At 26.4% G+C, this 14,620-nt stretch overlaps 1 protein-coding gene; it reads right to left on the bottom strand.

Annotated features, from left to right (window-relative positions):
- Positions 1–472: 472 nt before the first annotated feature.
- FFUJ_14867 (uncharacterized protein) lies at positions 473–2,114 on the bottom strand (the record flags this gene model as incomplete). XM_023576858.1 has 2 exons in its annotated part: positions 473–1,860; positions 2,105–2,114. 2 exons carry the CDS (start codon positions 2,112–2,114, stop codon positions 473–475), a joined length of 1,398 nt encoding a protein of 465 aa, XP_023430011.1.
- Positions 2,115–14,620: the final 12,506 nt, after the last annotated feature.

The raw sequence follows: 14,620 nt of genomic DNA, 5'->3' as shown, positions 1-14,620 counted from the left end.
GACCGTCGTACTTCAACAATCGCACCGCGTAATTGGTTTAGTGGTAAAATTCTCCGTTGCCATTCGAGCAGCGTCGGGGAGCCCAGGGTTCGATTCCCTGATTACGCATTCAAAAGCTGTAATAGCCTATCCACGATCTTTTTGTAGTGTTGTGCAATTTCTTTTTGCGTTCGGGGTAGGCCAGAGGGCCATAGCCCCCGACCGGCGCGGCAAACCTTGTGAAAAGTCATGGTAGCATGCAATCCAAGTAAGGCGGGCTATGAATGTAATATACAACGCATCTACTGGTTAGTAGCTTGGCATGCAGTGGTCTGGCTATCACAAGAGCCTTACTGAGATTATCACGTCGTTGTATAGTAAGATATCGATCGGAACATCAATTGCAGCGCCTTGCATTAAATCATTGTATTTCTATCAAAGTTTAAAAAGAAAAGATTCAGCGAAAGTAATACATAATCTCATATGATCCACCTTACAGTGAAGTCTCAAGCTCCAGATCCTTCTTGATGGCGGGCAGAACTGTACCGTCGTTCCAGTTCCAGATCAAACCGCTGTTGTGTCCAGCAAACACAGCACCGGTCCAGTAAGTGTTGCGATATCCCTCAAGCGCAATGAGGTCACGGTAAAAGCCCTGGGCAATATCATGGCCAGTGACGTGGAGGTAGTAAGGAGCATGGTCCTCGAGCATAGGGAACGTACACTTCTCGGCAGCATCAGCGGGGGCACCGCCAATACGAGCCAGAGTGGTGAGCTCCTTGCGCATGAGAGCTTTGGCGTCTTCGAGGGTGTAGTCAGTGTTGGGGAAACCAGTGCCGATGAGGAAGTCGTCCGGTGAACCAGTTTGGAAGTAGCCGTTGTTACCAGGAACGATGGGCACGTTGGCGGGGGTGAGAGCGCCGACGTTTTGAAGTCCGTTCTCGAGGCCGGGAATGTGAGCAACACCGGCGACGTAGCCGAAAGCAGCAAACTTGGTGATGAGCTTCCTCTCCTTCTCGCAGAGATCGAACATCTTGGTGTTGGCGCGTGTCTGAGGCATGGCAACAACGAGCTTGCGGGCCCGGAGGGTGGTGGTCTTGCCATTCTGGTTGAAGGTGACAACAACACCCTTACCGGCAACGTTTCGTCGAACACTGACAACCTCGGAGTTGAGGTAAATGCTGTTACCAAGCACCTTGGCAGCAGCTTCGTAGATGCTTCGGGTGTCGCCTGAGGCAGCAACGAGGAACTCGCTGGAAACACTCTGGAGGAGACCAGGACCGAACTTCTTGATACCGTAGATGGTGGGGATGGCGGTGATATTGCCGGGGTACCAGTTCAGCTGGCTGATGAGAGGCAGGATAGCGCTGAAGTTGTACTTGGCAGCGAACTCTCCGAAAGGTAGAAGAAGCTCCTGAGGAACAGGGTTGGGCATCAAATAACCTTGGTCGATCCAGGGATACTTGGGGAGGACGTTCTGGGCATAAGCTTGCATAGCAGCGGCCATGGCCTCCTTGGTAGCAGCAGCCTGAGCCTGAGACTGAGCAGGAATGGGAATGCCCAGAGTGAAGTCATACTGCTTGTTTGTGCTGGTGGTGGCAGAGAAGGGGTTGTTCTTGGCAAGAGCAACACCAAGACGACCAATGTACTTCTGCACAGTCTTGGTGTTCTCAAAGAGCGTAACGCCAATGTTGGTAGGTCGCTTCGTCACGGGGTTGACATATGTCTGGGCATGACCACCAATCTGGTTTTCCTTCTCAATAACAGCAACCCTCAAACCATCATCCTTGAGGTTGATGGCAGCATGGATACCGGCGGATCCACCACCGATGATGGCAACATCAACGTCATACTTTGGCGCAGAGCCAGCAGGGACAACTAAACCTAATAATATCCAAGTATTCAGTAACCCTTCACTATAATTTTAGCTATTTCTATCTATAATTAAGAGAGTTTATAGCTCTCTAAATAAGCTTCTTCTACCTTCTAGATTATATCCTAATATAGATAACTCTTTATATTAATATATAAGCTAGGGAGCCTCTTTAGGAGCTTTTAATATATATTAATATAAGGCCTTTTTTTCTTGCTTAATATAGAGCTTATCCTATCCCTTTAGGCCTCCTACTTTCCTGCATTAGATTAATTTAGAGGCTAAAGTAAGCTCCCTCTTTTCAGTAAGTTCTTAAAGCTAGCTAGACTCTCTTAACTCTTATAACCTTAAGTCTTCTATTAGGTACTTATATATATTTTATATTATAGTATCTCTACTAAAAATGCTATATTAAATAGAATATAATTTCTTATTTATATTTTAGTAAAGGTTTTACTTATTAGCTTACTATCTCTTTTTACCTTTAGATTATTTTCTATTATATAAAAGAAACCTAATAGAGGTAATTTTAGAGATATTAATAATAACTTAAATCTAAATTAGGTATATAGTTCTAATTCCTTATTTACCTTTATTAAGTTATTAGCTTTAAGGCTTATAAATTTTATATTTTTATTAATAATTTTATTTAGTTCTTTATTTACTAAATATATTTACTATAAATTAGGCTAAATTTATTAAAATAAGATTAATTCCTTAATTTATTTTTCTATTACTATTAGGTCTTTAGCCTATAGGTTATCTTAAAGGGTTGCTATATTTCTATTAAAGTACTAATATTTATTAAAAGTAATATCCTATATTAAGAATACCTTCTTATTTAATAGATTCTAAATCCTATAAGAATTACTTAATATATATCCTATTAGATATTTAATCTACCCTTTAGGGGTTTAATAATACAATCTATTATATTATAGTTATATATCTTTTATTAATATAAACGCTTTATATCTATATACTTTAAGGTATAATAGATTTAGTTTTACTAACTGCTTAGCTATATACTTTAAGTAAAATATCTTATATAGTAACTTATACTGTCTTTAAACTAATAGCATATAGTTATAGAGATAGGTAACTACCTTTATTAATTTAAGCTAGAGGTATTTTAGAATTTTTATATCTACCCTTATTGCCTTACTTTTCTAAATAATAACTATAGCTACTCTTTCTACACTACTATTTTAAGCCTATATATTTAAAGCAGATAGTTTATATTATATTCCTTACTAAACTATCTTAATATATACTTATAGATAGGTTATTATAATCTTATTATTACATTTAATTACCTTTACTTTCTTAAAGTATTATACTTCTATTATATTTAAAAAGCCTTTTAGCGCTAAAAGAATAATAGAGGTTATTTAATTAATTATATAATAGTCTTAAGTAAACCCTAATGCTCTATCTATAAATATCTATACTAAACTATAGCCTATATATCTTAATAGCATAAAGTAGAAATCTATAGCTATTTAATCTTCTAGACTTATAACTTAAACTAACTCTTAAGAAGTATAATATATTAATTAGTAAGCTTTTATCACTTTATATATATTACAGTTAACTATAGTTATTTGCTATATTTCTATTAAAATCTTTAACTTTATCTATACTCCTCTTATAGATATAGCTAGGCATTAAAAAGCCTTTAGCCCTAGGTAGTCTAACTTTAGGTATTATATTAAGGTATTACCTCTTAATAGCTTTCTCTTAATCTATATTATATATATATACTATTTTAAAGGGATAAAAAGTATATTTACTATTAATTTAGCTTATATTAGTTTTAGGTCTTAAGGAAAATACTTATATTTAAATACTTATTACCTTTTAATCTCTAAGACCTTATTAAGTTTATTTCTATTTAAATGCTATAAATAATTATTTTCTAGGCTTATATCTTACTAAATTCCTTATTTTCTTAGCTTAATAAATAACATTAGGTTTATAGCTAATATAGTGTATAAGGCTATATTATAGAGTTATAATATTCTTAATATATTATTACTTAACTTAAGTTTAATTTACACTTTATTATATCCCTCTATTAAGACTTATATTACTTCTAACTAAAAGAAGTCCTTAAGGGCTACTGCCTTAAGGTTTTTTATTTACTTTATATCCCTAAATATATATATAGTTACTCCTGAATTTAATAATATACTTTTATTTAGGGGGTAACGGTTAGCTACTATTAGGCCTGCACTTAATTAAATAAAGCCAACTAAATATAGTTAGGCTAATCCTTTTAGTTTTAGCTTCCTAACTTAATTAACTATACCTTTTTTATTTTTATCTATCTTTCTCTATATTATAACCCTAGCATTTACATTATGTATATATAAGGGACCTATAAAACTTACCTAATAAGAATGTAACTGCCTAAACTAACTATTAGGAGGTATATTTAATAATAGACTAATTTAATACAGGACTAATTAATATTAAACTGATAGCAGTCTAGAAGTATATTATGCTAGGACTGATAGTAACCTTACCTATAGTTAGCCCTACTAAAGGATATTTTAATATATAGAATATATTTATTTATACTTTTATAAATTCTAGCTTACTAGCTATTAATAAAACTTCTTTATATTAATTAAGCCTAATATGCATTAAATCTACCATTAAGAGATATAACACTTTAATAACCGCTTAGCATTATGCCCTATATAATCTACTAATAATAAACCTAATACAGCTTAGTTTATCTATAATTAGAAACCAACTATTATATATTAATAGCTCTTATTTAGACTATACTGCATTACACTAAGTAATATAAATGCAATAGCTATATTAATCTAACCTGCCTAATAGTATCTTACTGCCCCTATTAATAACCCCCCTACTAACCAAATTATAAGAGATAATAATAACAACTCTTCTAAGGAAGAAGATAAAAAAGTCACTTAACTTTAACAGTAAGTTACTAATATAACTATTAAAATGGCTAAGCTTTATTAAATACTTATAAAAACTATAAACCTCTAAGCCTAATAGGTAACTAATAATTAAAATAGACTTTAAGAAATATAAAACCTTATAAATACTATAGTAATAGGCAGAGATGCTAGAGAAATACTTAAGCCTAACCTGCCTAAGCTATTTAATAGAACCCCTAGCAAACTAGCTATATTCCTTATCTAATATAAAGCCTTTATAATTTACTATCTAACTTAATTTAGAAGAAACTCTGCTAAAACCATATATATTATAAGATACCTTAAAGGCATAGCTACATAATAGTTCTAACCTATTATAGAGGACTATACTAGTAAACTTAAAACAGAATAATAACCCTAAACGTTTATACTTTATAATAATTTTAGTGTATTTAAAAATGCACTTAAATAAGCATTTAAAATAATTAATAAGAAAGGATATACTAAAAGATATATTAAATCCCTAATATAAATAAAATCCACTTCTAAATATATAGTAAAATACTAATAACTAGTATTAAAGCTACTATAAGATTAAGACATCTTTATATCACTCTTTTTCAATAGACTTAAAAAAACTATCTAAGTAGAACTATATAAAATACCCAGACCTAATACCTTAATTAAGTATATTAAAATAGCAGTAAAAATCGATAACTATTAATACACCTAAAGAACCTAGAATAATAAATATAACTAAAAATAATAAGAAAATAAACCCTACTATAATGTAAATTAAAAAAGATAATAAGATATTAATACCTCTTATAGAATTGAATCTAGATTAATAACTGTAGAAACTACACTTAAAAATAAATTAAAACTTACTTACTAAAACTGCAGCAAGAAAGGTTATAAAGACCCTAAATATAAAAACCCTATTAAGACTAACTAAAAATATAAACCAGCACCCTATATTCCAGAAAGCAAGAAGGTAAACACCATTAAAAAAGATAAAAACAATAATAAACCATAAATAGCTATTTAAACCGTCAATATAACTCAATCTAAATACAATAAATCAAGACTACCTAACTTTTTCTATATAAATAACCTATTCCTTAGTAAGGAAGAAATACTTAATATATACTATCCTAAAATCTCACCAAAATAAAGACCTATACTTAACTGCCCTATCCTTATCAGAAGAAATAAAACCAAAAAGAAAAAGAAAGAAACTAAAAGAATTTATAAATAGAAAAAGTAATTAAACCCTAATTATAAAAAACAGAAAAAATAATAAAAGAAAAACAGAAAAAACTAAAAAAACCAAAATAACTAATAATAGAAACACATACTTAATTTAAATATATAACCTACTTAAGGAAGAACTATTACTATAATTAAAAAAGGAAAAGAAGTTAACCCTAACCTAGATAATAAACTTAATACTAATTTAATCTCTAATAAAAATATAAATAAAGCACTATTATAGATATTCTAGAAAGCAGAAATACCCCTTAAAATAAAAAAGGGTAATGTGGTTGATAAGTGAGTGGGTCATCCAAGTAAGTAGGTTAAAAATCCCTTACCCTATAACATTTCTATTTAATTAGATAATTATTAATAACTTAATATATTATAGCCTTTAAATAAAGCTAGAATACTTCTTGCCCTTTAGGCCCTTTAAAATAACCTAAAATTAAGTTTATGACAGGCTGTAACTAACTATAAAGTGCCCTTTAAGACCTTATATTACCGCTATTATAGTATTTAGTTATAATATAATTCTATCCTAAAATCGTAAAGACTATTTAATTTAAAGGAGTAAATAATAGTCTAATTTATTCTTAACCTAGATTTGCAAGGATTTCCCTTATAATTATGTTTTATAGAAGAAATAGCTAATTCCCTACTAGCTAACTGTAATATATTATCTATTAGCAAGCGCTAGGCTTATTACTTTATAAAGCGATAATTAGAGCTAAAGATATATTTATTTTAGAGATATAACTATTAGAGAGCTAAATGTAAAGATCTAACTATTATTTATAACTAGTTTAGGCTTATATAGAATATAATTATAAAGTATAGTATTTAATTAGATAATATTTAGAACTTTGATAAGACTGGCTTTATGATAGGCCTTATTATGGCCAGAATGGCTATTATAGGTTTAAAAATATAAGGAAGGCTAAAATTAGTATAGCCTAAAAACCGGAAATAGATTACTATAATCTAGGTAATTAATACAGAAGGTTAATTAATTGTACTATTTATTATTAGTGTAGGCTAATATTACCTTATTAATTAGTATTAAAAATGTAACCTTTTAGGCAATTAAGTTATTGCAATAAGCTAAAATAGGTAGATAAATAATAAGCTAGATCTTAAGTAACTAAAGCACTTTAATCGGTCTATAACTAACTAATTAACTGGTCCTTATTATCTCTTAATCCTTAATAGTTATAAAAGCCACTATTTAGCCGATTTTAAGAGATATTATAAGGAGAATAAGATTATTATGCTCTATATGCCTATTTATATATCTTATCTACTCTAGCCTCTTAATATTAGGTACTTTAGGCCGCTAAAAAAGGCTTATAGCTAAGAAATAGAGTATTTAATTAGATACTTTATAACTTATATTTTTAAGATTAAGTTCTTTTCTGCCTTTTATGCTATATTTAAAGCTACCTTTATAGAAAGTAATATTTAAAGAGGTTTTAGAGGAGCTAGACTTACTTCTCTTAATTTAGAAACTATAATCTTAAAGCTTAATATATAGCTATAGACCTTAATGCCTCCTAAGGAGGCCACTTAACTATTAATACTATAGGCTTTAAAGACCCTAAAGACAGTAATAAAGGCCTAATCTTAATCTAAATACCTTAAAAGGCAAATTAAAAGGCATTATAGTAGCTCTCTAAAGTCTATTATTAAAGCTTTAAAGTTAGCTATTAAGGCAATAAAGGCAGTTATATATAAGGTTATCTTATTAAGGGCTAAGCTTTATAATCTTTAAGATATAAATAAGATATTAAGCTAGCGCTATAAGGCAAAAAGGACTAAATTACAGAAAGGGGGGACTATAACTGTATAGGAAGTATTATAAGTAATTAATTAGATAGATATTAATATATAGGTAGTGGCTAAATTATTGAGAAGTGGTGGTTAAGGAAGGTTAAAGTAATTAGACAGTTAGTGCTATAGTGTATGCAGTAAAGGCAGTTATAATATAAGGACTTATTAAATAGCTCTTAAGTTATTTAGGAAGGAATTTAGTAAGTAAAAGCTAGCCTTTTTAAACTGCAGCTTAAGCTTTTTAAGCTGTAGGTTAAAAAGGTTAAGGAAAGTGACCTACTTACTTAAATGACCTACTCACTTATTAACCACGTTATTATTTAATACAATCCCTACTTAGCAGTAGATAACATCCCTATTAAAACTATATTAAAAAGACCAAATTGATACTATAAGAATCTAAACTATATAAAATCTTCTAGACTTACCTAAAAATCTAAATCTAGAAAAATTAGAAAAAAGATAAAATAAAACATTTAGAATATAAAATATATATTACAGTTTAATAAATTTAAAAACAAAATATAGCCTAGTAAAATAATTAAATATACTAAATTAGCTAAAATAAAGGCAATTATAAAATAGGATAATGCCATTTACATTTAGTTATATATAAAGGATAAAGTAAAAGATCTAATAATACCTAAAAAAGAAGTTTAAATTAAAGCAGACCCTAGAAAATATATAAACTACCTAAATTACTAGCAGATATATTAGGTATTATATATATAATATTACTGCCTATAATATAAATAAAAAAAGAAAGTAAATAACTGCTTTCTAATATAGATTAAAGAATACAGAAAATAAAAACCCTACCTAATTATTAATACTTTAGGATACCAAATTACTAAAAGGTATAAAGGGACTTAAGTAGCTAAGCTTACAGTATACACTAAAACCCGGAAATAAGCCCTAAATTATATCTAAAATACTAAATAAATTATAAAATAGAGAAACTATATTTAATAAGAATAGGATAAAGAAGAAGAAAGTTTAGATAAAGATATCTATAATGCCATTATAGAAATAGATAGGCTAGAGAAAGAATAAAACAATACCCCTAAAACCAGCCAAACTAATAAAGTACTACAGTATAATAATAATATAGAATAATTAGTATAGAAAGTAGAAGTAGAATTTTAATATAAACTAGCTATATAGTATAACTATCCTAATAATATTAACTGCTATAAAAGCAAATATAGCTATAATTACCTATAGGGAAAAGGAACCTACTATCTATAATAAAGCGCTAGATAAGTAAAGGAGTAAAGGAAAATAAACTTCCTATAAAAGCTCTACAAACTACAGTCAATAAACGATAATAAACATGCCTAAACTTAAAAGTTAGAATTAGAGGTAAGTAGCTAAATGCACTTATAGATAGTAGAGCTATTATAAACCTTATTTTCCTTAAAATAGTTAATAAACTAAAGCTATTATAAAGAGATAAGAAAAAACCCTATATAGTATAAAGTAAAAAAGGAAGCGCTTATACCTATAAAAATAGAAATATTACCTAAGAGATTAATTACTTAAAGGTATTTATTAACAGAAAGAACTAAGGCATTAACTTTAATATTATTCCTATATAAGAATATAACTTAATACTTAAATACCTATAGCTAATATACTATAACCCACAATTTAACTAGAGAACTGGCTAGGTAATCTATAAAGATTACCCTTTAGATAATAAAAATAATTCAAATAATAACAATATAAGATCTTAAACTTTAACTAATAAGAGCAGTAAAGAATAAAATAATAGAATATTGCCTATTTTAAAAGGAATATAATATAAGTTCTATAAAGGCAGAAATAAATACATTAAATAAATAATAGCAACTCTTAAAAGATAGTTTAAATAATTAAATTAAAATCTCTAAGAGATAAAATAGATTACTAAAAAGGAATCTAATAAATAACTTAAAAATATACCTATAAAGTATTAAATTTATAAGAAATTATTTTAGGAGGAACTAGAGATAAAATTACCTTAATATATAAACTATAATATTAAAATTATATTAAAGGATAGCAAGAATCTAAAATTCTTCCTAATCTATAACCTTACCTAGTTAAAGCTTAATATACTTAATAAATAAATAAAAGATATATTAAAAAAGGGATATATTAAAACTTTAAAATCCTTAGCTAAATACCTAATTATATTTATACTAAAGCTAAACTTAAATAAACTATAACTTATAATAGACTATTAATAACTAAATAAAATTATAAAAAAAGATAAAATGCTATTATTACTTATTACTAAACTTAAAGACTGCCTATTTAATAAAAAATAGTTTATAGCCCTTAATCTTAAGTCTACTTATAACCTTATTTAAATTAAAGAAGGCAATAAATAGAAAATAGCCTTTAAAATAAAATACAGATTATTTAAATATCTAATCATACCTTTTAGATTAATAAACATACTAGCAGTATTCTAATGCATAATTATAAATATACTTTAAGAGTACTTTAATATCTTTATAGTTTACTACCTAAATAATATCCTTATCTTCTCTAATATAAAAGAAAAATATACAGAATATATCCATAAGGTTTTAAAAGCATTATAAGATGCTAATATACTTATTAAACCTATAAAAAGTTATTTCTATTAGAATTAAGTAACCTATTTAGATTATAAAATCTTATATAATAAAATCAGAATAGATAAGCGTAAAATCGCTATAATTACTAAATAGAAAGTATCTATAATAGTTAAAGAGATATAATCCTTTTTAGGATTTACTAATTATTACTAATAATTTATAAAGAACTTTAGTAAAATTGCTATATTACTTACTAAAATTACTAAAAAAGATAAGATCTTTAAATAAAATAATAAGGCCTAAGAAGCTTTTAAATAGCTTAAGATAGCTATTACAAGTAAACCAGTTCTAATTATATTTAACCTAAAATGGCAAGTTAAACTTAAAATAGATACTTTTAACTTTACCTTAAGAGGATAAATAGAATAGCATAATAATAACAGTATATTATATCCTATTGCATTTTATTCTTATAAAATATATAAAATAGAACTTAATTACCCTATCTATAATAAAGAATTCTTAATAATTATTAACTACTTTAAGAAGTTTAGATATTACCTTAAAAAAAATAAATATTTAGTAAAAGTATTTACTAACTATAAGAATATAGCTTACTTTATAATAATATAGGAGCTAAACTGACAATAACTACACTATGCTAAATACTTATATAAATTTGACTTTACTATAGCATACTGTAAAGGCACTGATAATAGATATATAGATACTATTAGTTAATAATATAACTTTAATATAGGAATTATTAAAATAAAATAAAAACTGCTAGAAATAAACTCTAGAGGAGAATATTAATTTATATAACCTATTAAGATAATAGCAAGAATAATAGCTATAGAAATAATAAATAAGGAATGCAACTTCCTTTATGAATTTTATTCACACTTATTATATAGATATTAAGGAGTGATAAAAACACTTAAAAGACTATAAGAATAAGGTTATAAGGTTAAAAAAAAAGAAGTTAAGAAAGTCATTAAATAATACGACTTATATGCCAGAATTAAAGCATAATGGCATAAACCTTACAGATAACTATAACCTTTACTAATAGCATAATAACCTTAGGACTTAATTATAATAGACTTTATTATAAAGTTACCTTTATTAGAAAAACCCTTAACTAGAATCTTCTATAATAGTATTATAATTATAGTTAACTAATTTATAAAATTTTTATATTACATTCTATACTAAGAATTTACAGATATAGAATAACTTTCTTATATTTTTTATAGATATATTATTAGTATATATAGACTGCCTAAAGAAATCCTTTTAGATAGAGGAGGCATATTTATAGTAACATTTTGGCAATTACTTATAGATAGATTTAGACTAAATTACTGACTTATAATAGCATTTAGACTATAAGTTAATAGATAAATTAAATAAATAAATTAAATACTTAAATAATACCTATAGTATTATATTAACTATAAATAGAATGATTAAATTAAGAAACTATTAGTAGCCTAACTTACTTATAATACTATATATAATAAAAGTATAAAATTTATACTATTATTTATAAACTTTAGATTTACATTAAATATATACTATAAAGTATAACTAGAAAAATCTATTAATCTAGTTACTATTATTAAAAGTAAAAACCTAATAGACCTATATAAGTACCTATAAATAGAACTTAAATTTATTAGAAAACAAATAAAAAACTACTATAATCCAAAATGGTTAAAAGGACTAACCTTTTTAAAGGAAGATATGGTCTACCTAGCCATAAAAAACATTAAAACAGACCAATTAATACACAAACTGGACTATAAATTCATTAGACCTTATAAAGTACTATAAAAAATCTTAGAAAATAACTACAAACTAGATCTACTACTAAAAGTTAGACTCTATTTAATCTTTTATATTTTATTACTTGAATTAGTAGTAGATATAATATAAGTTAAAACCGGCAATAAATTATAAAAGATCTCCAGACCTAAAGTCTATAAAGTAAAAGCCATTAGAAATATATAAAAAATTAACAGTTAAAGGGAATATTTAATAAAGTAGAAAAACTACCTAGAAAATAAAAATATATAGAAATTACCTAAATACCTAATTAATGCCTAGGGACTCCTAAAGAAGTTCTACTAAAATTAAATAAAGGTAAAGCATTAAGAAAATTATCCTCTAACCTAAAAGCAGATCAGTTAATATCATTTAGGATATAATTAACCTAAAGATTTTCTATTAAAGTACTTTTATATATATCTAATATAGATAATAAATTATCCTGTTACTCCACCTCTTGCAAACCTTAATAAGTAGCTTTAAAATATTTCTCTTTTACCTAATTTTAAATCTTATAAATATAGGATAAATAACTAATAGCTTTAGCAAGGTATATTTATAAAGCCGCCATTTCCTTATAAAGCTTAAGAAGATCCTTACTTACTTAATCTTTATTATTCTCTAATTTCTTTTCTTATTTTATTAATAACATTACTATAAAATCAGTAAAAACACTAAATCAAAAAAAACACAAAATAACTTATATAAAAAAGCAATATAAATACTATTATAAGACTTCTTAGCCTAAATACATTCGCTATAATGTAAGGAATCTGTAGATATAAAACATTTTTTACTCTTACCTATTTAAAAGCAATAAGTATATGGCATATTGGCTTTTTTATGCATAAATTTAACAGAAAGTGTAAGTATTTAAATTTTATAATCTTTCTAAGATATCTATTTAGAGATATAGTTAGATATAGTAAAATATAATAATAAAAGGTTTAAGTTAGGACTTACCGAAAGAAGTATGATATTAATTAAGATAATAGGCCTTAAGGATAAGACCACCAGAAAGAGGAGATTATATTATAACCCTAGTATTTACGTTATGTATATATAAGGGACCTATAAAACTTACCTAATAAGAATATAACTGCCTAAACTAACTATTAAGAGGTATATCTAATAATAGATTAATTTAATATAGGACTGATTAATATTAAATTAATAGCAGTCTAGAAGTATATTGCGCTAAGATTAATAGCAACCTTACCTATAGTTGGCCCTACTAGAAGATATTTTAATATATAAAATATATTTATTTACACTTTTATAGATTCTAGCTTACTAGCTATTAATAAAACTTCTTTATATTAATTAAGCCTAATATATATTAAATCTACTATTAAGAGATATAATACTTTAATAACCGCTTAGCATTATGCCTTATATAATCTGCCAACAATAAACCTAACATAGCTTAGTTTATCCACAGTTAGGAACTAACTATCACACTCTATACCTAATTAGTAAAAGCCTATATTAATTTAAACTTAATATAAGCCTTCTTAAGGAAAGTATAAAAACAGTTTAATAAGGTATGCTTTAATCTATATACTTTATATCTTCTTGCCTTATCTTTATTAGGTCCTTAATAAAGATATTTCTTTCCTTTTTGCTCCTTTTGCCTAGACTTCCTTAAGGTATTTTGATTTTCTTTAGCCTTTTCCCCTTATTTAACTAGAAAGGCTTTATAGCTTACTTTAGCTCTCTATATATTTAGCTATAATATTAATACTAGCCAAATATCTGCCACTACTATACTAATAGATAAGGTATTAAACTAAATATAATTTATTTAGGTAATACTATAGGCATTTACCTATAACTCTAGTAGGGTTAACCTTAAAGCTATAATAAAATTAAGAAACTACTAATTTGCCTCTTTAGCCTCTTATAGGCCTATATTTTAGGCTTTATTAATTAAGGTTCTCTATTACTTAAGCTAGTTACTTACTCCTTTATAGGTTATATATCTTTAGTATATAGGTTTTACTAAAACTTCTCTATATATTTAGTAAGCCTTTTACTTTTACTTTATTTATATTAAGGAGAACTTATTATAAAGAGATTAAACCTATTCTATTAAAGTATTATCTTTTAAAAAATAGTACCTTATAATCCCTTTATTTATTATATTTAGTATTTAATTTTAAATAATAAATATCTTTTTCTTTAAGTCCTTATAGTTCTTTAAATATATCTTATATATTGCCTTTATTATAGTAACTATTTAGTAATCTTTCTCTATAAAATATAGTATTTATTAAGTCTATATTTTATATTTAATATAATTTTTATTTAATTTAATAATAAAGAGATTAACTTTTTATATAGCTATTTTTTATATTAATAAAAATAAT

The sequence above is a fragment of the Fusarium fujikuroi genome, chromosome FFUJ_chr04, assembly GCF_900079805.1.
Source record: "Fusarium fujikuroi IMI 58289 draft genome, chromosome FFUJ_chr04".
Taxonomy (NCBI): Eukaryota; Fungi; Ascomycota; class Sordariomycetes; order Hypocreales; family Nectriaceae; genus Fusarium; species Fusarium fujikuroi.
The sequence above is the reverse complement of the archived record's forward strand: the minus strand, read 5'-3'. Positions and strand labels throughout refer to the sequence as shown.